Source organism: Vidua chalybeata, chromosome 4, assembly GCF_026979565.1.
Source record: "Vidua chalybeata isolate OUT-0048 chromosome 4, bVidCha1 merged haplotype, whole genome shotgun sequence".
In the NCBI taxonomy this organism is placed as follows: Eukaryota; Metazoa; Chordata; class Aves; order Passeriformes; family Viduidae; genus Vidua; species Vidua chalybeata.
This window is the reverse complement of record NC_071533.1, coordinates 3,052,575-3,080,572: the sequence shown is the minus strand read 5'-3', so window position 1 is coordinate 3,080,572 and position 27,998 is coordinate 3,052,575. Positions and strand designations below refer to the sequence as shown.

General features: G+C 48.1%; 1 protein-coding gene and 2 long non-coding RNA genes across 4 annotated transcripts in view; 1 reads left to right on the top strand and 2 right to left on the bottom strand.

Annotated features, from left to right (window-relative positions):
• The window catches only part of ANTXR2 (ANTXR cell adhesion molecule 2), a 77,810-nt gene extending 73,437 nt beyond the window's left edge, over positions 1-4,373 (top strand). Inside the window, exon 17 of the mRNA XM_053939923.1 lies at positions 2,536-4,373. Coding sequence (XP_053795898.1) covers positions 2,536-2,574 — 39 coding nt within the window. The 3' untranslated portion in view covers positions 2,575-4,373. The remainder of the gene's footprint in view (positions 1-2,535) is intronic.
• Positions 1-27,998, bottom strand: part of LOC128786601 (uncharacterized) — a 169,693-nt gene that overhangs the window by 31,853 nt on the left and 109,842 nt on the right. The window lies entirely within an intron of this gene.
• Positions 121-27,586, bottom strand: LOC128786603 (uncharacterized). Its single transcript, XR_008430365.1, has 2 exons — positions 27,503-27,586; positions 121-318 (listed from the first exon to the last, which is right to left on the bottom strand). It is a non-coding gene; the product is annotated as an uncharacterized LOC128786603 (long non-coding RNA).

Genomic DNA, 27,998 nt, shown 5'->3' with positions numbered 1-27,998 from the left:
TGGGCATTGCCAGGTGAGGTGCTAACTTGGGGTTTGGTGTGACCACCCGCTCGCTGAGATCCCTTGCCCTTTGAGAATTTTCACCTTGCCCTGTAATTTAGATTCAGTAAGAAACTCAACAACTAAAGAAATGGCTTTGATGTAATATAAAAGAATTCCTTCTTAGGTAAACTCCCTTGCCATAGATCTTTTTCCTGTTTTTGTTGCTGTTCAAGACCTGCCACATTCTTCCCCTGCAGTACCTCTGGTGCATCTGTGAGCATGAAGGGTGAGGTTTTTCCTATTGGATCTGGTGCATGGAGACAGATCTTATATTACCTGCAAAGATCACAGAATGCATGCATAACTCATTTTTTAATTACTCCCGTGCTAAACCACTAATTTAGTGCAATTTCATACGGACTACATGTTGGTATTGTTAAGGTTTATGAGCCAGTGATTTACAGGGCATGGTACGTCAGAACTCAAATTGGTTGGATTGATGATTTAATTGAGCACAGGGACATGAGTGTAACAGTAACTCCCCACACTGAGGGTATCCTGGCAATGCCACCAGGATAAGAATGCGTTGGTGAAATGGGTTACATGGAACATGCATGTTTTAATTGGGAAGTCCAAAACCAGACTGGCGAGACTAATGCTTAGTAAACAGTGCTTCTACTTAAGCAAATAGTTCTTTCTGTAAAGGTCAGATTAATCAGAAGAAGAATTTAATATTCTGTTTTTAAAAGCTGGTCTCAATGATGACACAGATATCGCTGCATGGGAGGTTTTGGATGCCTTTTGAGGAAGGACTTACATGAGTCCACGGCTTTTTCTCCACACCAGTTTGCAGGAGACAGTGCTGTTGGTCACATCACTGAGTTTCTAGTAATGAAAACCTGCAGCTCATATTGATCTGAAGTGATAAACCCCTAACAAGTGAACATCAACCTTTTATTTTCTGCCTGCCTCAGTCTGCCAATCTAGAATGCAAATGGTTGAACTTCCCACTTAAAATGACAGTCTGTTTGTTATTACATGTTAAATGTCTGATGCTGACAGTGTTTGGAGAGCTGGTGTTTCTTAGGGCTCTGAGATTCCCCAGCTCAGGGTGTTTTCCCTGCCAATGACAGGAGCAAGAGTCTGCCTGACCACACAACTTCTCTCTCTCCTCCCTTCTCCATGAGTCATGGAATAAAGAAGTTGGGGGCAGAGATGTGGGAGATGAGTGGGGAATCACAAAGGGCAGTGCTTGTTTAAGGTTCTCCTCTTTCCCTGGCAGAAAAGCCATGTGGATATAGCACTTGGGGACATGGTGATGGCCTTGTCAGTGATGAAGGAATGGTTGGATTAGGTGATCTTAAGAGCTTTTCCAGCCTAAAGGAGTCCATTATTTATCTCCGCATCTCTTCTACATCTATAATAACAGATGGTGGCAGCCAGAAGTTCCTATGGTTCCTGTCCCCACCTTTTCACCTGTTGTATATTTCTTAAACAGCTGACAGAAACAGAACTGAAGCATTCGGAAACCCCTTGATGAGAACACTGCCCCTCTCATGCCAGCCAAGCCCGGCTTGAGTCACAGATAACTGTGTGCCATCACCCTCCTTGATACCCAGAAAAACTGGAGATCAAATTAAATGAATGACAGGAATATGAAACCCAGCCCAAATTTAATTTGGTAATTCCATAATCTCCCAGGTTTGAGCAGAAAGCAGTAATTTCTCTCCAGCAGTGCATCTCTTAAAGCAGAAATAAGGATTCAGAGCACAAGCAGTGCTGCCTGCTCCAAAGCCAGCACTGTTCACGTGGCACCATCCTTGACAGATGCCCGTGACCAAAGGGAAGGAATTGCTGCTGTGCCAGAGAACTGCTTTGAGGCAGCACACCCTACTCCTAACACCCCATTACCCTGTGGGAGTTAAGGCATTCAAATGAGCTCCAAGTGAATAAAGAAGGTTTAAGATTCTGCTGTTAGATTTGTTTCATTTCGGCTACACTGAAAGCTGTCAGGATTCACCTGGACCCCTTTATGGATGTGGCATCACAAGAAACCCCCTTCTGTGCACAGCAATTTACAGATCCTAAGTACAGGGTCTGTAGATGCAGAGTTAGGGTTATTGCTAATAAAATGCAGTTTCAGATCAGCAGCAGCTCTGCTAACTAACAGTCACATCTATCCACGCTCACTGCGTGAGGACTTGGCTCAGGGGAGATTCGGGGGCAGGATCTGCCTTCCCCATGCTCTTCTCTCCCCACGGTCAGATGGGTTTGAGTTTGCTCACTGCAGCTTGACAGAATTTGTGAATTATGCTCACAGAAGGCCTGGGAGTGTCAGAATGTGTCGCCCGTGTCCTCGTGCTTGCCTAAGAGCATGAATTTGTAAGGCAAATGTGGTGCCTCACTCTGGGTAATTTCCATTAATTCTTAAAAGGTTTTTCATGGGTTTGTTATTTTCCCAAACATCTGAATTTCAATTACAGCCTCCTTCTAGCATCCAGCAACCTCTGTCTGTGTGCTACTCCACCAGTAACAGCTTCTCTCTTCCCTCAGGGCCGCTGTATCAACTTCACCCGAGTTCCCTCTCAGTAGAGGAGAAGAAGTGGATACCAGGAGGAGAGACAGCCACATTGCCACTGTCCTACCCAGCTGAGAGAACCGAGCCCTTCCTCGCATCCCTTGGACCGTCTTGCAGCCCAAGCTCCACAGGTTCCTGCATCCCTGCTCCGGGAGCCCGCATTCCACCTGCACACTGGTGCTCTGCCTGTGCCCCGGAGAGCAGCACTGCCATGTGTGCCTGGCTCTGTGCGACACCGAAGGGACAGCACAGACACCAAAGATGAGAAAGCTTTTCTATTTTTTGTTATTTGCTGTTTTTTTAAGGACTACAGGTTCTCAGGACACAATGTGCTTTTAGTGGCAATGCAGCGTTCCTCAGCTGCGGCGGAGGCACGTGGTATTTACACAGGGACTACTCGCCACGGGCACAGGATAACAATTCCCACCAGGCTAAGCAGGCGCAGAGCCAAGTGCCTCAGAGCCATGTCAGATCCCCAACCCTTGCCAGCTCCCTCCGTCGTGCCTTACGGGAACCTTCTGACTGGAAATCTTGTCACTCTAACACTGAAAAGTGCACATGCATGACAAAATGTAGACAGGATGCCTCGAGGTATCGGTAGCGAGCAAGACTTTGCCCTTTAGTTTTTGAAGACACCTTTCTTTCATTATGCACCCGGGACAGGAAGGAATTACTAGAGCGTTATTCTGCAGGAAGACAGCCTGTAAGCAGAGATCTCGAGCAGAGTTGGAGGGAGTGATGCTTCAAGACCTTGACACTGTGGCTGGTGGTTTTTTCCCCTTTCCTGCATTCACAGTTCAGTAGCGCATAAAACATCATCATCTATAAACATACCTAGCAGTCGTAGGCTTGTGTATTTTTTTTTTTAGATTAAAAAAAGCAGTAGCCACTAAGCTGGTATCTCAGGGTTTTTTCCCCCCACAAATCTCCAAGGGCTCTTCAGCGTCACAAGCCAGCAACCCTCTTTGCATGAGAATTTCAAAGTTTAATTAATATAATTAAAGGCAACAGCAAGCAGCAGCCTGTGAAGATTTTGCTCATCTTTTTTATGCCTTTTGACATTGAATGACCTATTACTGTATGTGCGTTCCTCAGTGGCGGAGGGGGCGCCGAGCTTTGGGTACGATTCCGCAGTGGGAAAGACCTCTTTCCATCAATTCGGAAATTAAATTTATGGGAGCGCCGGCCATCACCAAACATCGACAATGTATGTATTATAATTTTTTAGAAAAACCAGTGTCGTGTCACGTCGACGATGCCAAATTATGTTAGCGTGAGCGGAAACACTGTGGGGGAGGAAGGAGGGAGCAGCTGAAGAAAAAGGCTCAAATGATCCAGTCACTTTCGATACTGTACTTCAGAGGCAGAATGGATATTCGAGTCGAAACCTGACAAAGCGCGCCCGCTTTGATGGGAACTGGTATAGACAATGACCAGTGGCTGGGTCAGTGGGATGTCTCTCTGCGAGCAGGGAGGCTTATCAAATGACACTAAAAATAAGTTCAACAACCATCACGTTGGAGGGGAAAAGGCGAACATTTCACATTTGGTGGGCATGAATGTGTGCAAGATGGAAAGAGCAATGCGGAGCATCCTGGGCTAATTATCTCCTTTGTGCTCTTCATTGGAATCGCAAGGGACAGAAATAATTCTCTTGGTCCATGTCCAAATACGTGGCACTGCCCAAAGATGCCTTTACATTTATCCACTCGCTTACATCTTCTGCTTGAGTTTATTTATGTCACTGGTAGCCTCATCAGCAACAGCCATGTCTGCACATTTGACTATAAATAAAATTATTATCTAAGTTTCAGTCATTATTTCCATCTTCTCCTCCCCCGTAGCCTCCCCATCATTCCCACAGTCAGACCTCTGTTTTCCAGTGCCATGGTGACCCATGGTACTGACTTCCAGAGGCAGCCCACTTTCCTTTGCACAGCGTGGCCAAGGAAGCTGCTACAGCCGCACCCAGGGGTCCCGGCTGCCCAGGGCCGGGGAGAACCCTTCCAATGCCGCAAGGATGCTGCTCATGCCTTGTGGAGCATCAGCCACGCAACCAGAACCACTAAGTGCCCGCAGCGACGCCCTGTTGCTACAGAGCCACAGCTTAGGTGGCACTGACCTTTGGCTGGGGACATGTGCAGATTTACTCTGTGCAGTCTCCAGCCCAACGCAAGACCAAGAGCAAACGCTGAGCAGGTGTGCCAGGACACAGATGAGGTCCTGCAGTGCTCCTCAAGGTGCTGAGAGGGCACAACTGAAAGCACTGAGCTCACCAGATGCTAGGTTAAAACACTATCGGCTCCCTCTTACTTTTCCTTCATTTTCCATGTACACACGACGCATTCCAAGGTATCACTGGAGCACTGGCTCGTGTTCTGAGCTGTGCTGTGTTACAGGACAACATGTAGATGAAGAGGGTTTTTCCCTCACGTTTATCTGCTGCCTCTCAAAGAATATTTGTAACCAGCTGAGACTCAGAAGTAGAAATCCACTGACCATTTTTTGTCCTTTCTGTCTGTGCCCATTGAAAACCATGAAACAAGCAGCTCTTCACAGAAAGGCTGATCCCAAGCAAAACCACATTTTGGGTCCCTACATGGATTTTCCCTTCTAACTGGCACAATATCACAGCATGTTATACTTGGCATTTTGGTGCAGACACTACCTGAGAGTTTCCTTATTACACAGTGTGGGATGTCCATCACAAATAATTTGGGAGGCAAGAGGCGTAGGGTGATATAAAATCCACTAATTCAGATGATGCAGATGAGACTTCCTTGGCAGGAGTGCTCAGAATGCCTCAGAATGCCTCTAAAGAGCTATATATAAAGAGCCCAGCAATGCCACCAAGCAAACCCCAAGGGCTCCTCTCACCAGTGAGGCAAGGGAGAACTCATGGGAACAAGTTCCTCAGTATAACAAGGCTATGTTTATTTTATACATTTTGATAATAGCAGAAATGAATTGGCTGGAGTTAATACAAACTAAAAATTATTTTTGCCACATTCCCTTTCAGTTTTTTGATTTAACAAGAACTACAGCATTCTTCAGGCATGAACCTGCTGTGTGTAACCCAGGGGAGCTGGGTCAGACTGATCCAAGGTGAAATGGAAGGGAATTCTGAGTGCTGTGATGCAGGCTCATCCTGAGCTCTAGGCAATGCAGGACAGCCCTGGCTGGCTGGTACTAATTCCTGTTGGGGATTTTCCTGCAGAAAATTTCTGAGCTACATCCCTCTTCTTCTCATCATCCCTAAGGTGACACCACAACTGTATTTCACACACTGCAGTTTGTTTTACACACTTGACTCAGCCTCATCACACTGGAACACTCCCACTCCTGGAGGTGCTGGGGTTTAGTGGCAAAGATAAGATTATCTTTGACCCCTCTCAGCAATAGCACCTCATGCAGGTCCATCATAGATTTGCATCTCTTTGGTAGGGGAGGTTTTGTTTTTTCTTTCTGCTGTTTTTCCTGCACGTGTAGAGGTACTTGGGAGTTCTATATTATGTCATTTCAGACCAAACCTCCCTTTCCAGCTGTGGAAGAAGTGGCTTTTTTATTGGTCACAATTCAGACTGTGGGGAAAGGTGAAAGAAACCCAGTGCTATCAATGAGGGAAAAATCCCCATTTGATTCTCTGTCACTGAGTGCTGCCTCATGACAGCATGAACCCTGCTCTGCTGCAGGACAGGTCTTTTCCTTAGTTCACTGGGAAGCGGCAATGGCACTGGCACCACCTGCCTTCCAAGCTCAGCTTAGGGAACCTCTCCTTCACCAGAGGAGCCACCGAGGGGAAATTTGGGAGCTCAGCTCTGCACTGCTGGGAGGCAGGATCCATCTCTGACCTTCCCTCTGTGTGCTGCTGGGCATCCAAAACAGGCATCGCAGTGTGGCCCTGGGAGCAGGATGGGCACAGTTAACAGTTCACCTACCGCAGATGCCCAGCTCAGGTTTGGCCAGAGCAACGTCCCCTTCCTGACTGCCAAAGCAAGGGGCTTGGCTGTTGTCCTCACTCAGAGCCAGGGCTCTGGCCCATGGAGCTGCACCAGGGTAGGACACTGGGCAAACGGCCTCACTTGGCCAAGAGGGTCAGCACAGCACGCCCAGGAAAAGCCACAGTAGGGGCAGCGTGTTAAGCAGAAACTTCAGAGGCTGCAGTCAGCAAGTCAAGGCAGTGCTGCATCTGCTAAAGAGTGGCTTCTGAGTACCTCTTGTGCGGTTACAAAATTAACGTCACAATTTCTAGGGAGGGCCTTATTAGACCTGGCATGTCCTATTTTACTTCACAAATCTGTTTTGCATTGGCTCAATTAAAATTGTTATATATTTTGGGTCCTGTGTAGGTGCCATCTGTTTAACAGTGCAATTGGGTCCTGTGATGCACTTGTAAATTTTGTGCTGCAATATTTTTTTTAATATAATAAGGGACTTTGGATGCAAGAAACTACCTTTCCTTGATAACTTTTTTGGGTTTTGGCAGTGAACTCACAATGGTTCTTCCTGTGTTGCAAGGATGGCTCCACAGCCCATGGAAAAGCAGGATTTGATTTCCATGTTTGCAACAAAATCATATTATTTAATTCGCATTAATTTTTTTTCATTTGCTTGCTCTGCCTGATTTTGTAAATGAACTTAATTTCCCAAATGGGAATGCACAGGACTGCTCAGCTGGGGCCTGTGGCTGCCGCTGCCTTCTGGGGAGCTCTGGGATGTACGAGTAGGGTCCAGGGGCCCACTGCAACAAACCACAGCCATCCTCACTGGGACTGGGAACAAACACACTCTCTGAGACAAAAACCCCACCTGCAAAGCTGGATGTACTCTACAGTACAGCTGAGCCCAGGACAGATCTCCTGAGAAACAGAACTCAAACACGGTTTTATACTTGAGGAGTTTTAGTACCGTTTTTAAGTCTGCTCTGATGTCACCAGCACCAAAATGCCTTTCCTGACTCCCAGTGAATTATAACAAAACCCCAAACCCATCCCATTGATTGGTTCTCCTTTAAAAGCACAATCTCAAATTCTGCTAAATTCTCCAACACATTGTAGGAGAAAAGCATCTGCAATGGCACCAATTCTGCAGCATTTGTGGGGTTCCCAGGTATGCTCCACAGCCAGGAGAGGGGTGTCAGGTGTGAGCACTCAGGTTTACTAAGTGGAACTGCTTTGTTCTAGGTGGTGAATTGGGCAGTACCCAAAAAGCTCCCAGCTCCCTGCAGCACTGCTCAGCAGGATGCTTAGGAAAACTTGTTCCAAACAGCATGCTGCTTCTTAAGCTGCCTTCAGGGTCGTGGATGTCACCTGGAGCATGAGTCCCACCCATTTCGGGATGTAACAAGACATGACTAAGCCATGGAAAAACTCCTTCCTGACCACACCACTGGTTTTAGCATTAACTCAAGCCCCACCTTGGCCCTGAGCACCTGCCCAAGCTCCAACAACAGCCCTCACTTTCCTGGAAAATCTCCTGAGGGCACAGGGAGACCCATCTGCTCCAACTGTGGCACTAGAGCAAGGATTTACCTGAGATTTAGCACAGCATGGAACCTGACTGCTCGATACCTGCCACAACAGCTCGGGCTGCAGCGGCCCGAGACGCCTTCCCCTCTTTCCCCAAACCTCTCCAGGCTATCCATGCACTCTGTGGTTCCTCGGGACAGCTGCCTGGGATTGCCAGCCCCTGGGATAGATGGTGTCTACTGACAGAGCTGCAAGATGCTGATTAAATTATGTGCTTTGGCCAACCTGTGTGGGGAAAATTAATTTAAGCGCCAAGTGATGGGTTCAGCGCTGCCTTGTTGGAATGGGGAGGTTGGGCTCTGTGATGCTTCATCTCCTTTTATTTGATTAGGCAAATTAGGAAACAACAGTGTGAAATGCATTATTGTACTGATCTGATGTCCAAAATGTGAATCTCATTAGAGCTCTGGCCTCAATGCTTTTTTTTTTGTTTCTCTGTAAGCTGAGGAAGAGCAAGTAGGCCAGAAATAGATATTTTTCAAATTACATTGGAATGGCCCAGTAATAAACATCATATTCTGTACAGGCTTCAGTCCCTGGAACAGCTCCTCATAAAAAGCATTGCTCAGCTTCTGGAGAAATTCAGTACAACATGTGCTAGGAATGGAGGAGATGCACCAGCTAAAGGAGGTCAGAGCCAGATAGGGTGATTCACTGACCAAGTTCCCTTAGAGCTCTGTGGGGTGAGACCCTGGGAGCAGGGACACTGTGCCCCTCCAGAGGAATATTCCATGGCCCTAAAAGGGGTTGTGCAGAGCTTCTCTTGATAAGGGTGCGTGCTGTGGTGGTTAGGGAGAAGAGAGGAACGAAGCAGGATGGATAGCAGGGTGCCATAAGCCCAGGGGACAGCCAGGCACCATCTTGCCACAGCACAGAAAGAGGGGCTGGCCTCAGAGGGCTTTGCTCAGCCTAGCCTGTGCCAGGGCTCCCTGCAGAACCTCCTCACTACATTGGCCCTTCTCTGCAAGGTTGAACTTAGGGTCACTCTGTAACACCAGGGGAGAATACATGTACAGTGTAAAACAACACAACATTTCACTGCAAAGGGCTCTCCAAGAAGAACCAGTGCAGGTGTCATTTGGAAAAGGGTCACTTCACAATATAGCCCTTCCAAATTGCAGCTCCAACTCAGAATTAATTATCCTTTCACTGTCTTGGGTTTTCTTTTCTTCTTTGCTTCACATTAACTGCAGCTGAAATTATTTTAAAGCAATGATCTTGAACGTCATGTCCTTCAGCTGGCCCTGAAAATCCATTTTCCATGGAAAGCCTCCTTTCTTCTCCAAGATTTCTGAGAGTGTACAAAGCTCATCAAGGCACTGGTTCTCTAGGGGTGTCAGATGCTTGGATAATACCCAGGTGTCTGCCTGCTGGACCAGCTCCAAGGTACTCTATTAGCATGAAGAGGTCTATTTGGAAGCAGTTTAACTCCTTCGGCTCTCAGGGCCTAGCATGTGTCCTGCAGCAGCAGCAGACAGACACCAGGACACTGCCTGTGCATGGCTACAAATGTGGACACCTGGGGCTCAGCCCTTCCCCAAACTGCTTTGAAGAATCCCAGCAAGCCCCTCTTGGGAGTAGCAGCATGATGGGACACTGTGGGGACTGTTTTCCAGGCATGACACGCAGCTCGGCATTCCCAGGCACGGACTGACATGGGATCCTGAGATGCCCTTGTCCCTGGCACTGAGCAGGGCAGGGGCAAAAAGGGCCTTTGCCATACCAGGGTGACCTGGAGGGGCAAGGGGGACTTGTCCCTGATCCATCCAAGCACATGCATAGCACTGGCAGCAAAGCAAGGGCACACATGAAGATCCTGTCAACACACACTTAAAATAAGAACTGTGAGCAGACACTCGGATTTCTAGGGACTGCAGGAAACTTCAGCTTCTGGTTCGAGCAACTTGCCCCAGTAGTGGCAGAATGTCTCAGAATGGTCCCACAGAAGACACCACACCCACTGGAAAAATGCACCCTGCTCCATCTTGCTGCTGAGATCACATGGTCTGCATCCCACCCTTTTACATGAGATATTTTCTTTAGTTTCCAGAATGCAAAATTGGACTATGCAAAACAAAGACAGAAAACACACAATTCCCAGCCTTAAAAAATCAGCTCCCACTTAAAAAGCAAAGCTCCTTTTCAACTGCACACTGTGTTGCTTCAAAGCTTACAGCAAAGAGTTAAAAATCTGAGCCACCAAGATACGTAAGATTTGAGCAAATACAGTCCCGAAGGCTCTGTTTAAAATTTTAAAAGCCCAAGGTTTAAGTTATTTGTGAGCTGTTTGAGGCCTTTTCTTGAATTAAAGAGGCAAAACCTTCCTTGAAGTTTGGGGTATTTCCAAGTGGCTGTTGGCAGCAAGAGAAGAGTGGCATTCAGAGCCAACTGTGTTCTCCTTCCCCGTGCTGCCGACCAGGCCACAGGACAGGACATGTGCACCTCCTCTTGGAGATGACTGCCCCTTGAATGTCACAGCCACAGTCATGTCTATGCAACCAAAGAACACATTTAGTGTTGCCAAAGCATTACACAGTGTAGGAAGGCTGTGAGAGAGTGAGGTTCCTGTCGCTGGGCTTCCAAACACATTTGAGGAAACATGGATTTTGGGAAGCGTGAAAGGAAGTTCAAGCCCTCTGTGGAATGGGGCTCCACAGCCCACAGCAGCTGAGCAGGGAGGAGAGAAGAGGAACTGTTAGCTCTCATCCCAGCCGAAGGGAAAAGCAGCATTGCTGGTCTGAGCGACAGAGAGCAATCAGGGGCCAAGGAAAAGCTCTCACAGTGCTGCTGCAGCGTTGGACCCAACAGAGTCTCTTTCCAATCTCCATGTCCTCCTGCTCCCAGAGATGCTCCAGTTCTGACACACATGTATCTGGGGGATGTCAGCTGGTATGTCCCCAGTCCTTAGAGAAGGGCCATTATGTGCTGGCTGATGCAGCTCAAAACATTCACAGCTTCATCTCCCTGCCAGGACAGGACTGCACAGAGGGTTCCTCAACCAGAACCTGGACATTCCTCAGGTGAATTGATCTGATGAAGCCAATGCTGAGTACATTGATACTGGGAGGTGATTCTTGTGTTTTCAGAGATCTGAAAACCATGCTGGGACATCCACTGGCACTACAACAAGGCCAGACCCACCAAGGTGTCCATGACTAGGCTCCTCCTCCCAGAGCTGCTAAAACTGCACTTCCCTCTTCTTTTCAGGGATGAAGCTGTGCCTCTGATATACACAACAGCTAGAGGAACTTCACCTGCAGGGAGGTGATGAGGACTATTCCAATTGTGGCACTGATTGTATACAGGGTGGCTGGTGGCACCAGCTACCTGCTTTCCCCTCCAACCCCGCACACCCCCATAGGATCAGTTTAAGTGACAAAACCTTTGTGGGACCAACGAGACTCCCCTGTTAGTTCTATTTGTTTTCTGTTACACAGTGGCTTCTCCCAACAGCTGAAGTTGAAACAGGACTGGCTTCAAAGGTAAACATTTCTCACAGCTTTCTCATCAACTATATTAAATACAGTCATAACCTCCCCCCCAATATTTTCTGTATTTGCTGAAGGATGACGTCCTCCTTGCCTTCAGCGTGTGCCAGATTACTCATAAACCTGGACCATATGCCACTGCAATTTACTGATGGGCCCAAGCTGTTTTGGTAGATACAAAATCCGAGGGGATTAGGGAGGCTCGAGCCGTGCTGAAAACAGAGCAGCAGCAGTGGGGCAGCTGCTTGCTCTCTTTGCTCAGCCTCAATTTAGGTCAGTGGACAAGAGCTGTCCCATGCCAGGCTGAAGAGCTGGGCTGGCTGTGGGGGCGCACATGGAGGGGACCCCAGCCATGGGTGTCTGCCTCTGTGGGGAGGCTCACTCTCCGTGGGGCAGGTGAGACCATACTGCTCCCTCGGATCCAGAGTGTGGCTGCCACGCCAAGTCAGGAGCCATCAGCTCAAAGCCAAAGAGGGGGTGCCTTCCCCCCCCATCCATGGTGATCCCTGCCCAGCAGTGCGCCTCAGGGTGTGGCAGAGCACGGTGACAGCCACTGGTGGCTCTAGTAGAGCTCCCTGCTGAGACCTGGCTGGTGGCCTGTCTGGAAGGTGGCCAGGTGACTGGCAAGTCACCAGAGCTGTGTTTCTGTGTCCCTGGCCCAGGGAAGGATGTGCTCAGGGAGGGAAAGGACAGCTCAGCTGGAAGCACCACCTGAACCAGGGCCTTTCCTAGGTAGGGTTATCCAGCGCAGAAGAGCTCGAAACCAGCCGGTGGCTCCCAGGCCTGCATCTTGGCTACTTTCTCAAGAGCCTGAACACACATGGAACACGGAATGACATAACAGATCTGCTGACTTGAGCACTACCCATTTAACACCTGGCAGGACACACAATGCAGCTGCAGCAAGCAGCTAATTATCCAACAGCTTCTTCACTGCTGCACTGGAACCATCCCTCCCCTCCACAGTATCTGGACCTCCATCACCTTGAACAGAGCTGCTGCTCCTCAACAGGGAATTCCAAAGGTCTGTGGAGAGCCCCAGGGAATAGGGACCAGAGTGGTTGAGCACAAGCACCCCAAACTGCCCCATAGGGACAGGAAGAAATCCTGACTATGGCTGCTGTGCACGAACATCAAACTTAAGTAATGGAAACCTTCTTTCCAGAATATTCCTCCACTGGGTGTAATTTGGGACTTCCCATCACTTAGAAGATGCTCATGATCAACATAGCCTGACTGCATTTCCAGCTGTCGGAGCTTCCCTCCAGACCACAATGTACCCCACTGAAAGGAGATGCTCCAGGGGATTACACTTCTCAGCACTATTACAGCCCATTGCGACTTTTAAGTAAGAGTTCATGATTTTACCCCCCATGTCTTGACAGCTGAAATGCACAAAAGAAACTGTGGACCTCTATCTGCTGGGCTCCAGAGGTACAGCATAGCCTGACCACAAGAGCCTGGCTCAGGCACCCCATGTCCAGGTCCCTGAGAAGGGTGAGGCCATGCTGCATCCCACTGGCTGCCAGACCTGGCCCCGGGTACTTGATGGTGGGGACATCCCTTTGTGCCTGCGAGCCCTGAGCACCCAGCAACAGCTGCCAAGAGACGGAGCGCAAGTGTCTACTGGAAGGGTACAGCTGGGCTTTGCTGTGTATTTTACAGATTTTTCTCCTCAAGTTTGTCACTGCTGTGTACCAGAGTGACCCCAGACCCCCCACACCTTTTTTCAGAGTCAGGGCAGGTGGGATGGAACATGCTGCTCCCTGTTCCATGTGCCCAGATGTGCCCTGCAGATGGATCTATGGGGAGGGATGGGGTCTGGCTGCTGATCACTGTTTACAACTCTTATTAAACCCATTCTCTTTTCCTAATTATTATAATAGTTCCTGAAAACACCACCCGTGGACTTTAAATGTTTGATGTGTGCTCTAATGAAAGCTGTAGAATTATCCCATGCTCGCTGCCACATGGCCCACACAGCAATGGAGATGCTAAATAATTTTTAAAAATTTATAGTTTACAAGATGTATGTCCCATCTGTGACGATACAGCAGCTCCCAAATGCCCTGAATTTCACCGCATTAACAACACCTCTTAAAACCAACTGGCTGCGCTCCACAGGAGGGTTCAGTAACAACCCAAGGGGTGCATCACAGTGTACACAGGTTGGAGACTGACCTTGTTGGGACCGAATGCCACCGAAGCACACAAAGTCCATGGCCAAACCAAGTGCTTTACACCTCCAAGTAACACACTGCTCTTAAAAGCATTAATCCCACTATTCCAGGGAGAAAGAAGTTCCTTTCAGCATCTTTGCCAAAGCTCAGCCTAATCACGGGCATGACAATAAAGACGTGGTGAGTTCAAGTGCAGTATCCCTGGAATGATCAATCCCTGGGGTGAGATCAGGAGTCACTTTTTCCTCCTCTCCCAGGAGACATTCTCTGTCACAAGGCAAAATCACACAAACTGTGCCCAACTTAAAAACTGAGTTTGGGATGGGAGCCAGAGCAGATGGTTAGGAAAGCTAAACACCGCTGATTTATTTCTTACCCTTTATGCAGCAATATTAGAGACAATGGCCCTGATCAGAACAAATGAGAACAAACACAGGAATGCAGACTCAATAGAGAATTAACAACCAGCACTACCAGATTCCATTATGCTGTGATTAATTCTGAATTTGTGGCAGGATTATCAGCAGCAAACCTCTAGCTCTATCTAACAGAAGCAGTGCCAAAGTATCCAGCCTTTCAGGGAGGGCTCTTCAGTCTGCAAGGGACTCCAGCAGGAAAATGATGTGGAAGATGTCAGGCTCTGTGCTGTAAATTCAGCTGAAAAATTAACTTCCTGTGCCTCACATCCACCCCAAACCCCAAGAAAACATCAGAAAAGTCTGGACAGACACCAGAAGTCTCTGAGTCAGGGAGGTCTGAGGGATGTCACCTGCAAACATGAGGGACATAGCCACAAGGCTGTCCCCTTCCCTTGTGTGGTCTCTCTTACATGAACACGGGCCTTCATCCCCCCCATTTCCCTCTAGGCATACTGTGAGGCTGGGGGGAACATCACCAGGTACTATCCAGCCTTCCTCTTCCCTTGCCATGGCTTCCTGGGTGCTCCAAACCCTGTTGCACGACATACAAGGCTTTGGTCATATGATACCTCAGTTCCCCCATCTCCAGCACACCACAGCCTCCCTCCCCCACAGAGCTCCCCTCCCCTTGCAGGCACAAAAAGTGCGAGATGCCCGTTATGGCCTTGTCACCATCAGCATTCCCATAAACAGGCTATATGAATACTTAACAACTGTTCCCCACTGCACCATGTCACCCCTGGCTTGCCTGTCTGTGCAGAGGACACCTGGCCTGGGAACTGCTGCTGGCAGCCACAGGAAATGGACTTGCTGATGAGGGTGTTCAAGGCTGTTATTTGTGAGATGCAGCTGAGGTGGGACTCAATGACTTCAGCCCTGTTTTGCTCCATTTCCCATAGCTAAGCACACAGTAACAGCTGAGTTTATACCCAGAGCTGCCATGCATGAATATCTCATTATAACTGCAAAGACCTTTCATTTGTATCGGGCCCCACACCAGCGCTGCACTGTGTTAATCACCAGAGCTGGGCTCTGTTAATGACCAGCTCCATAAACCAAATACAGCAGGTTTGGTTCCTTCCATCCTTGGCCCTGCAAGATGGAAAGCAGGGGGTTGCTGCCAGCCTGATTTTGGCTGGCACATAGTGGATTATGGCTGCAGTCAATGGCGAGGAAATCCTGCCTGTCACCAGTGGTGAGACCACAGAGGTGACGTCACGGCCAGAGTTGTGTTCAGCACAAAGAATCCTAGTACATTACCACAGTCCAACTTTCAAAGAACTGATTTCTTATGGCACTTGATCACTCTCAGGCATGAGAGAAAAGCCAGAGTCACTGGTTTGATAGAAGTTGCTTGGGATTTTTTTTAGCACCTTGCTGAAAGTTGGGATTTGTTTCCTCCCACCTCCCGGTAGGGAAGCTGCTCTTTTCCACCTCTATGGAAAAGGGCTTCTCTGCACAGAGCTTATCTGCCTGCAACTCCTACAAGATCCCATATCCTAGTTCCTCCAAAGCATTCCTAAAGCAGAGCCAAAAGAGAACAGAGCAGCTGGGAGGAGGTGGGGGACATTTAAGCGTGCTTGCAAAGGCTAGGAACTGTTTTTCCTTCTGGAAAGCTGAAGGCTGTGTAAAAAAGGGACAAGAGTGAAGGCATATGGCAGAGAAATCCAAACACAAAGATGGAGCCAGGTGATGCAGTGAAATACCAGCACACAAAACACACAGATGCTTATGAGGTAACACAAATCTCCAACCCAGATGTCTTCTACAAAACCAAATCCTTAAAAACCTTCAGTGTCATTTTTCCCTTCACAAACATTCATAATTTGGAAAACTCTGGGCTGGAAATTGCTCCAGCTGTTCATGCTCCAGGGGCTGTGGCTGCAGTGAGTCAATGCCACATGTGGGGACCTTGGGAAAACTCTCTGCAGAGCCCAGCAGTGGATGCCAGCACAGCACTGAGACAACATGGCAACTCTGCTTTCTGGGGCTGCTCAGACCCCCTTCCTAGGAGACCCAAACACCTTACTCCTTCACTCCTGGGTTTTGGTTCCAGCTTAAAAGGCAGTGGAGCAAAAGAAAAGCTGAAACAACTTTATTGCTCAGCCAAGCCAAGCAGGGACCTCACCTGAAACTCCTCCAGTTTGCTGGACTTTTAGTTTGGCTCCCAGCTTGTACTGAGCTGTAGCCACAAGCTTGGAGCCAGCTCTGGGATGACCCAGAGAGCCAGGCAGTGGCTACACTCTGTATGGGGTTATGCAGCAGTTACTACACCCAGGGTCACCTCTAACTTGCACCCAAAAACTGGCCTCTACACACACATTTTGGAGCTTTGTAATGCCTGAATGAGCACCATGGAACATAAGCACCTGCTTTAGCAATCTGTGGTCAGGCAAGCTTAGGAGACACAGATTTGGCAGTGCTTTTGGCACAACGGCAGGGAAGCGGTGGTTCAGAAGTTCAGGGGTTCGACTCTTCAAACAATTAGAACAGCTCTTCAAAGTATACATGGAATGACTGGAAGGAATGAGATGTCTCCCTACAGCCTTTAGCAAAACCCAAATCTAACTCATGCCTATATGAAAGCTGCTGCTTTTAAAACTGGTCCTAATAAAACTGGTGCCAAGATGCTGAGAAATGTGCTCTGAAGTGTTTTGAACTGGAAGTCAAAAGCACCTCTAGAAAGGGAATTCCCAGCTCACAGATCTAAAAAAAGCTCCCCATTCCAAAGACGCAACAGTGGCAGCAGGACTGGGAGTCTGCTCTGTGAGAAGGGACAACATGGCACTGGTACAGCCCAAGTCTCTTCTGTCATGGGTGTGGGGGCCTCCTAGTGAGGGGTTCATGCTCTGTTGCTCCCCACTCCCATCTCCTTCTTTTCCAGGGGCAGTGGGATGGATGGGACGTGCTAGGAGAGGGGATAGCAACACGTATCTGGCTTTGGCAGTCACCCCATGTGTTGTCTGGCCCTGGCAAGACAGCAAAGCTCAGGCTCTCTCCTTTCCAAGGGGCTGTGGAAGGAGAGCTGACCTGGGAAAGCCAACAACATGGACATGAATTGAAGGAGAGCTCTGACCTCAAACCTGAGCTCTGATTCCACAAGGAAAATCCCACCAAAATTGGATAGAAACAAGAGGTCACATTTGAGTGACCAGCAGGGGAATCCCACGTCTGGAGGGCTTCTGTGGGGGCTCCAAGTCACCCACTCACTTTACACCAGACAGCAAACAGAAGCAGCAAGGGCAGTGCCTTCCTCATGTGTTACAAACTGTTCTAGCTTGGAATATTCATCAATGTGCAATAAAGCCACGCCTCCTGCTAGTAGGTACAGAACATGGTTCCTGTATTTAACCCGATGCACTAGGATTCCCCATGCAGGGAAGTGCTGACCAGTCCCCTCTCTCTCTCCACAGGCACTGATGGCATTTTTGGCTTGTCAGCCTCCTGACATATACACAGGAAAGATTCTTTCTGCACAGAGCAGGAATGAGAGAGGGGACTAAAATGCGGAATATCCCAGGAACTCTTGTTATATCCAATGTAGTATCTTTCTTGGGGTGAGGAACTTACACATCTTTTCTCCAGTTTCTCTTTTATAAATACTTTATCTAACTAATTTCCTTTCCTAAGTAGACTTGGATATCAAAATAAATGAAATAAATGCAGCTCTGCTGTGGGCTTTGGTAGAATCCCTGATAACTGTGGCAAATGCTGGGGAGTTGGCATTCATCTTAAAAATCCCCTTTTTAATTCCTGCTTACATGATTAGGTCCTGAAGCACAGATACATTCAATCACCACCTCAGAGTACCTCGTAAATCTCTGCTCAGTATCAAAGCAATAACAACATGAAGAACCTAAAGTGCTTTAGGCAGAATATTCCCATTTGCTGCGCTTTGAGCACAAAGTGTGCTGGCCCACCCCAGGGTGCAGGAACAGCCCTAAATTCCTCTCAGGAAAGCTGGGGTCTGATAAGCACCTGCCAGCTATGCCAGGTACCTGCACCATCCCTTTTATGGGCTGTCACCTCCGGGCTCCTCAACCACCACAGCTCCCCTCCTTCCCTATCTCCCCCAGCTGTGCATGAAATCCCATGCCCTAAAAATACTTTGGAAACTGAGCTGCTTTGGAAACTGCTAAAAGTGTCTGTACAGGTGAAAGGAAATTATTTCACTCCATGTCAAATACAGCTTAAATTCCCATGGGATCAGGCTGAGTTATGTAAGTATCAGACAGGGTTACAGCAAGTCCCTGTGAGAGTGTCTCCACCAGAGTGGTGGGATACAATAAAATCAGTTTATACCAGCACTGCCTCGTCTGAATCACACTTTTCTGCAACTGATACTTGTATCTGATCTAGTGCAAGGCGCTGGTACCTGCAGTAGCTCACTCAGCCGGGCACTGTGAGGCAAAGCCACCAGTGCAGGTAAAACAGCGGCTTTAAAGGAAGGACAGAAGCACAAAACCTCCCTATGCTGATAGGGGCACAGCGCGTTCAGCTGGCAGCTCTGCAGTTAACCAAGGGTGAGTGGTTTGGGGGGGCTGTGGGGAGGGCAGCATTGGGATGAAGGATTTGGACAGCAACTGACAGGGAAGGATGCTTGGTGGCCCATGAGGGATTGTTTGATCTGACCAAGGGACTCTCCTGAAATGCTTGGCAGGTGTTAAGTGAAGCAGAAAAAATGTGGACAAAAATACGCTGCATATTGGTTTGGCTCTGAATATCATTTGCAGTTTGGCCACATGAAAGGACCTTACGTGTTTAGTTCTTGTGAACACAGATGTGGAGCCTTGCTTCGAGAAAACATGGAATGCTGGCCTTAAATCCTCACATCCAACTTCCAAATGAGAAACAAACATTTAACACTGATAAATTAAGTCAGCACTGATTCATTAAGACCAGCAGAAACACAAGCCGTGCCACAAACAGTTCTCAACTAAAATTTAAAACCTTCTGTATGTAATTTGTGTGTGGTCAGCAGGCCGAGGGAGGGGTCTCCCCCGCTACTTTACTCATTTCAAGACAAGTAGCATCTCCTAGGGCAGCCATGCCTGACCATGGCTGTTTCAAGATGCCTCGTGCCTCAGCCCAGAATTTGTGTGTGCTTCCCAAGAGGAACATGCCCATGCTAATCTGGCCCTGGAATCAGGGGCACAGGCAGGCTCCAGTGACAAGCACGGTGGCCACGGTGCACTGCTCTGGCTCCCCACGTGCGACAGCCGAGCTCCGCTGGGCTGTGCCCATCATCCCTGCCTGCCCTCCCTGTGGCCCAGTCACCTCCAGGGTGTGAGGAGCACCAGCCAGAGCCACACAGAAAATCACAGGTTCCCGAGCAGCACTTCACACCCCTCCGAGTGCAAACACTACCACTGGGCTCAGGAGCCAGCATGCCGTGACACCTCCCTCACCCAGGCTCCCATGGCTCTGGAGAGACCAGCCAGCCCGGTCCCCTCACGTAGCCTGCCTGACAAACCTGCAGCGGCTGTGACCTTGCTGCTGTCCTCTGGCTGCAGCCCTCTTGGGAGGAGGCACGTGGAGCGGGAATGCCAGCCAGGAGCTGGGCTGAGAGACACGGAGCTGGACACGCTCAGGGAGCAGGCGACGTGCATGCATGGCTGGTGACCTGTGGGACTCAGGCTGGCGGCTCCTCCAGGGCCCAGGACTTGGCAGGCTCTGCTCCCAGCCCCTTCTGTGCAGCCACAGGCAGGTGCCAAAATGCTGCCCAGCCTGCATGCGCTTCAGAAGGTGAGGGGAAGGTGGAACTGGGCTGCATCAGAGACTGTGGACTATCAGAACTGTCTCTCAACACCTCCATCTGCTGTCACCTCACCCCATGGAAGGAACTTGCTTATCAGTAGCATCAAGTTCATAAGCTCTTTCCTACCATTTCACACTGATTTTTTTTTTTTTTTTTTTTAACAGAAGGTGGTAGTCAAGAACCCAAAAGATTTCAGCAGCCTCCTGAGCATGAGACCTAGGGATAAGGCAAGAACGCACCATAGCCAGAACTGCACGCTCTAATAATTAAAGTCACCAAAACCAGGGAACTTTGCCATCGGACACAGAGAGGCTGGGGTAAAACATGCTAAATGCCTGAAATCAAGGCACATAAATGACAAATACTGAATTTGGAGCAAAGAATTAGTATATGCTAGACTGAATAAATGTAGCTAGACATGAACAAGGCAGAGGGCTGGGACACACAAAGAAATTTTCCAAATGGGACTTACTAAACCTCCCAGGTGCCTCCATTCACCAGCACAAGTATCTCCCTCTGTGCCCCAAAGCACAGCCAGTTGCTCTCTGTATCCTATACGGTCTTTTGCTTTTAGTTGTATTTTTCCTAGACTTTGGCACCATCAATTGCTGCTCCATTTGACAGCCTTGCCCAACAATAGCCTGGACAAGAATGTGCTAATTCCGCAGTGCGTGTGGGTGTTTAAAACCACAAAACTCAAACAATGGTTTGCTGCATCCAGCAGCCTTACCCCACGACCAGCACAAACCCACTTTCACATGAGGGCAATACCCAGCCAGGCACTCCAGCCACCCAGGTACCAGGAGACATGCTGTTCTCCAGAGCGGACTGGAAGGCTCTTACAGACCCATCTCCTCGCTAAGGGGATGCCACAGGAGCACCTGGGGGGAACCTGGCATACTTGACACCTGCTCCCAGTTTAAGCAACATCCTTAATGACAAAGAATAGCTGCCATTGCAAAAGTCCATCACCCAAGCTCCATTCACCTCCCCGCGCACTGGGCGAGGGCTGCTGGCACTGGGAAGTGAGCCGGGCTCCCTAAAACAAGGTGGCTCACTCAGGGAGGGTTATTGCCAATGTTATTGCCATCCACATATAAATATGTACATGGACCATCATTTTCTTGTAACAAATGGTGAAAGCCACTGCAGTGACAGCGAGGCAGCGCGGGAGCAAGGTGACTTTATCACCTACCCATGACTATGTTTCCCAAGCAGCCTCCTCACCAATCCAGAGCCCTCCATGATCATTAGTTCCTGCACATGGCAGCAATGAAATTGTCCCTTAAAGTAAATCATTCACGGATTTTTATAATCCGAAATAAAATTTTCTAATATTTTTTTCCTAAGTTTTCCAGGTTTAAGGTTTTAATCTTTTATTATTTATTGTGCAGCAGTTGTGAAGGGCATGATGAGCAGCCCAGCATAAATAGTCATCGGTGGAGGGTCGGTGCCAGACAATGCTGCATTGAATAAATTAATTTATTTTCTTTTTCTTACTACTCCACATTCTCTCTGAGGGGGTTTGAATACAGCCAGAAAAATGAAAGAGTAAAACAAAAGAAACTAAATCTGCACTTTGGCTTCTGGGTGTTTTCCTGCCTAGTGGCTAAGGTTGCTGATAAATATTCCCTGGAAATGGTACTGAAGGAGGAAATGGCATATAGATATATTTTCCTTTCTTCCTTCACACTCAGAGCATCAAATTCAAAAGACAACAATTTTCTGCTGCTTGAGATGCAGAGTGTTCCTCTATTTCTGCACTCTCCAGGATTTATCACTCTTTTAAACTACTGCAAACACAATTTAACCTTTGCTACCTTTACCTCTGGTCATTTCCTTTGGCCCACCAGAGCCTGAATTAATGCTAATCACAGCAAAACAGTGGACATTCTCCTAACTGTAGGCTTAAAAAATAATCCTCTTTCCACAGAAATAGACATAAAATATCTCATTAGACCAACAGCACTACCAGGCACATTCCAGCCTAGAATATAAAAAAATTTATGTTACGTATCATTTCTTTCTGCCTAAATTCTCTGACTCCTGGAACTCTGAGGTAGAATATCCTGGTGAGCCTGCAGGACCCACTCCTCTGTGGCACAGTAATGCTGTGAATAGAGGCCTCTCCAAACTGCACACTACAGGTGACACAATAATGCCGTGTCTTGTTGGCACGGTAATGCTGCCACTTGTTTTCTCTTGGAAACAACTTCCTCTTTTAATTTCCCTCTGTATTCAAACTGTACAATAGCACCAGGAACCATTTCCCTGTACAAGAATCCTACAGTATTTCAATTAAAATCTCTCATCTTTAGACCATTTTTTTTCCTGGACACCCCTCCAGTTCCACTCACAGCCAAGGCACAAAACCCAATTAGTTATTAATTGAGGCACGTTAAAATTCATTAACTCTGCTTGTGAAGCTGAAGCTATAATTAACTGTCTGCCCAGGCTTTTGTTCTTTCATCTCCAGGTAGAAGGTCCCACAGTTAATAGGATAAGGCAGCATCCCACCTCCTCTCTGTGGCAGACAGCCTGGCTCTCGTGCAGTGGAAACGTCTCACTCTAATGCTGTCCTTGCAGCTGCTGCTTATCCTGTGCCTCAGGTCAACCAGGGCACATTTGGAAAGAGTGGGACCATTAAAAATCTTGTGGAAGTATTTTGCAAAAGGCCATTTCCCACAAGCTCACTATCCTGCTGCAGGACGGCCCCAGCACTTCAATGTCTAAGAGCTGCTACAAACACAGCTCAAGGCAAATCGCGTGGAGCTTTCACACGTGGAGCAGCACCAAGCCAGCCTTTACCGTAAAACAAGCATGGGAATTCACTCCCATGTCAGGTCCCTGTGGCAGCCTCGGCTCCAGCAGCCGCACACGGTGCTGCATCTCCACTGGTTTGTGAGGAACACAGCCAAATCTAACCAAAACTAGCTCTTCCCAACTGGAGCTGCTTTGGGATATTTGGGGTATTTCACAGACAGATGAGTGGAAGCAACTTCCTGCTTCTGGTATGAACCATCCTTGGCAGAATGGGAATAATTTGCATTTAACCTGGGACATGGTGGACTCTGTGCCCATAAGCACCATCAGTAAAGTAAATAGGAGGAAATGGTGTAAACCAGGAGGAAAGAGGAATGTCTTGTCCTGGATGTTTTTCCACCCCATGAAGGCAGGGCCATCAGGGGCCAGGGCAGGTCCCAGCAGAGGTGACAGAGCCAGGACTGTTTCCACTTCTTTTGCCCCACACACATTCCCTGTTCCTGCAATGTGCCAGCCTACACATTGGAGCTGGCACCAAGGAAGCTGGTTGGTGCCAGGAAACAAGTCTGGTGCAGATTATTTCCCAGCTGGAGCAGTAAGGGAGCCACAGAGACTCTGGGAGTTGCAATATGGTTGCTCACCCCACTCTCACTGCCCCATGAGTGCACTGGTACAGTCCCTCAACCAGCAGCCACACCTCTCTCCTCAGGCTCCAACCAGGCTCTGAGGGCAGCACGAGGATCTGGATGAACTGCACAGAGGCAGCAGCAGCAAGAAAAAAATGAAACTGGAGATCAGAGAACAGGCAGGACAGCCCAATTTCTGCAGTGCCCTGTATGGGCACTACAATTTGTCAGACAATTCCACCTCACAGAGTACATAGACACAGAGATAGCCTTCAGAGGGGTTGCCTGCATCCAAACTCTGACAGCCCAGCAGTCCCAGAGCTCCATTTGGACCCACCCAATCCATCAATCTGGCAGAGCCCCTGGGGGTTCCTGACTCCTCCTGCCAACTGACTCGCAGCAGCACCAATCAATTAATGTCCCTGTGTGAGAACTCAGGGAAGCAAATATGGCCTCTGTGAAAGCCAGGAAAAAAATGGCAGTGACCTCGCCCAGTTTCTCACATGGCTCCATATCCATCACACCCATCCCATCCTCATAAGCTGCACAAGGAGCTCTAATGCCAGTATTGATGATGCTGTCAAGCCTTCACAAAAGGTGCCTGACAGCCTCATGTAAGGCAGAGATACAGGGAGCTCGGGCCATCAATAGCTGCAGAAGTCTCACACAGAAAGCTCTACTCAGTGCAAGCACAGACTGCCAACAGCTTCTTCCTTCCTTTCCCCTATTTTGTGAGGATAAATGCCCACAAGAGTCAACCACCTCACACTCTGCTACAAACACACTTATTTTCACAAGAGAAATCCAAACCATTAAAGGCCTGTTTCTGTCCAGGAGCACCTGAGGCTGAGACCTTGCCACTCTCCCTTGAGCAACAGCTGAACAGGACATAGAGGGTGGTGACAATCCACCCGCACTTCCACCTTTCAGGCTGGGAATGCTGCCGTGGAGTCTCATCTACTATCACTGGACCTCCTCGTCTGGGTCTGTCAGCTACCAGGCCCCTCACCCAGCAGCCTGGCTCTGCCCAAAATCCAGGTGGCTTCAATACTTCATCAAAATATTAATGGCCATATTTTAAGATCAACATTTGTTTTGCCAGGAGCAATGAATAATATGAACAGCATCTACCGCAAATCACGACTATTTTACTTAGATCAGAGGCAGAGAGCCACCCTCTGATCCCATGCCAAAACTGAAGGAAAATAAAACGCCTTTGGAGCTCATGAGAGGGAATAGGTACAAATGCACATGGAATGAATGGCTCTGTTTAGCAACAAAATACAGAATCAACACAGCCCCGGGTCCCCAAACTGCAATGGCCAAAGTGCCCTGTATCTCCCGTGCCCTCTGAGCCTGTGCCTCTGGAGCTTAGAATGCCTGTTTCTAGGAGAAACAAGTTTCCTGGTTTGCTTCTTTCCAAAAGCAGTGACCCAAAACCTCTATCATTACTTACAATAATTAGAAGGTGCCATAAGAGGGAATCTATGGTTGGTTGCCACTACAAGGAACAGTCTCATTAGTTTAGTACAGATTTTTAACTTCTTTGTCAGGACATGGCTTTGGAAGGACATGGCTGTTGAAGGCTATTTAGGACTCACAGGACACTCTATGCATCAGGCTCCCTCAGGACTGTCAGGAAGAAGGGAAGCAAGGAAGAGCTGGTGGCTGCTGTGTAGTTTTGCCCATGCAGCCAGAGAAGGTATCAGTTTGTCAGTCCTTCAGACAAGAAAAAAACCATCCCTTCTCTGAACCTTTCTCACCAACATACACTTAATATAGCTTTTCTTAGCTGGGACACAGCAAAGACCCAACAGCCATAAGCTAACAGATCATTCAGAATGGGCACTGGGGAAAAGTTCCTGTGTCACACAGCACCCACAAAGCAGAATTCACCAGTAATCACAGACCCAGCAGACAGGAAGTACCCAGTAGCCTCTACAATGGAGCAAAGACAAGGAGATAGGAACATAGCTCTAACAGCCAGCTCGGGAATGCTCCCAGAGCCAATTCCTGGCATCACACACAACTGGGAAGGCAGATTCATAATTTAAGTCTACTTTAAAATAAACAGAAAAGCCCTGTCATTAATCATAGCTTTTATTATACATGTTATGCAACTATTGGATCTACCCGATTTCCCTGACTGCTCCTTCCTGGCAGTACTAGAGCTCCCAAGGATGTCTCTGCAGAAGAGCACAGGGAGTCAGGAGGAAAAAGCCCTCGGGAAGCACCATGGGAAGTAAACTTCCCAGAAGATGGGGCTGTGGGCTTCCCACCCTCCTCACAAGGACCATCAGCTGAGACCAGCAAGCACTTAATTTTTCCCAGGTATAGAATAGTCAGAGCATGCAGTGGGTGCTTGGAATGACTAGCAAGGCCAAGGCTTGCAAACACAAGATGTGGGAAATCAGGTGGAGGCTTTCTGGACCACCTCAACCTCCTGCAGTCCCTGAAAAAAGCAGTTTTAGGAATCAACATACTAGCATTTTCACCTCAGAAAAATACTTGCATCCAAGCACACTCTTACATCAAGTTGTTATTACTTATCATGACATTTTTGGGATGCTTTGAGGCATGTACCCCAAAGAAGGTGGCTGTGCTTTTTATTGCACATCTGGGAATTTTCTCTGCTCTCCTTTACCAGCAGCAGCTTTGTGCTATGTTAGATTTTCTCCTAATTGCAGTCAGAAGAATAGGTTCAGGTGTCAGAACAGAAATCATCCAGAGTGAGATAACAGGGTTAAATCCACTCTGCACAGTAAAAGCAAATTAATCTAGGCTGATAAAGTGTGAGCCTTTAGTTGCCAAGAATCCACAAAAGCCTGTAGAGATTTAATCCTGTACTGCATTTCAAGAACACAGTAGGCCTGGGTCCCCCCTAGCCCAACCTTGTTCCCTCCAGCTCAGCTCAGCTCAGCCCAACCTCATGGCACATGGGTTCGGATTAGGTTTCTCAGCTAAATGTACATAAAGGGTTTTCTACTTGCTGCTAACACTGTACATGCAGATAACAGTAAGGAATCTTTAATTAAGGCAACCTCTGGTGCATGGATTCCCATGTCACCAAAGAAAGACCTGGAGGGTCACCAGTCTTGCAAAAAAAGTGCAGATCCCCAATGTTTAAACAGCCAAGCAACAGAGGAAGGAGTCCCGTGTTCTACATTACTGCCTGTGATGCTCTTTTTCAGCTTGTTTTTATTGTACAGTTCTTCACATACCCAACGATTTTCCTCACTTCCAAAATCGCCCCAGCCGCAATCTAACTACATCATGCTTGCCACCAGGCACAGCAACAGGCACCCACTGGCTGTGTTGGGATGAGGAAAGGCAGAGCTCAGGGGGCAGCAGCCCCTCCTTGCCCACCTGACCTAGCAGATATATGGAGCCTAGCATTGCCAGGGGATCCAGCAGCAACCAGCGCTGCCTATCGGACACCTGTAGTTCCACAACCAGGAAAAAAAATCATGTTTTACGACTAGGATCTAAAGCAAATTTTATTGGGAGCTTTTATGTTGGTAGCTTTGAGTAGTTTTTATAGAGAAGAGTTCTGAAAACTGCTATAAAATTTTGCCTTGGGGGTTATGATTACATTTGTATCTCTCCCAAACTTAGATAAATAAAGACGACAGTTTTTACTGTAGAAGCTTAAAAGGTTAGAGTGGTATTTGGTCTGTGATGAACCTTTTATAGAGATGATGTTGTAAGAATTTATTCTTAAATATCAATAAAAAAATGCAACTTAACACTTCTTGATAAAGCTATGGTGATTAGAAGAGCTGTCAAAGAGGTGGCAGCACTGCTGGTGGCTTCCTTCCTGCTCAAATCATGCTTTAGTACATTTTTGGTTGCTGGAAACTATTAACTAATTTGCATTCTGTCAGAGAAAAAGTATACTTTCTAAGGACAAAGCTTTGTGGTGTCCCAGTATTTGAGATCAGGTTCACCTCACAGCTGATTTTGGGGTTAAGGTGACATACCCCCCTTTAGGAGGGACCTTGATCAGTTCTGTCTCTTTACACTCTTTGCAAAAGGTAAATGAGACACAACAGCTGATTTAAGCAGCCCAGCAGGTGCCACAGCCCTGCCCTGAGCTCAGCACATTCAGCTCCCAACAGCCTGTGCTTAGGCTGTGTCCCTGCCCCACACCTGCCCAGCAGTGGGGTTCCTCAAGCCTTACCTGCACAATTCCCCTGTGTGATTCAGCATCTCAGTAACAGCAGCAGGCCTTTCCCAAGAGGCATTTCCCTAAGTCTCCTCCTCCCAGGCACCACATCCACCCGGACTGTTAGAAAGACTGTCACAAGCCTACAGGGTGTGGGGTCCAAACCCCCATGTCACAAAGAGGTCCCAGTTCCAGGAACACTGTGCACTGGTTGAAACAGGCACTGCAGCTGGTCTCAGGGGAGTGAGGCACACACAGCATTAACACGCTGATTTTCAAACACACAACAGCTTGTGTTAAAGTGAACACTTGAACAGAGGAAACAAGGACTGTTGAACTTGCTCTCTCTTCCATCAAGCATAGCCATAATTGGGATTTAAAAATTCAACAAAAAGTAGTGATAATCTTATTTGTTTCAGATAGGATGACTAATTAGTAAGGAGAACTCCCTCAAAGCCTTCAGCAGAGCAGCTCTTGGCTAAGTGCAGCATGGGCACAGGCACCTCCCCAC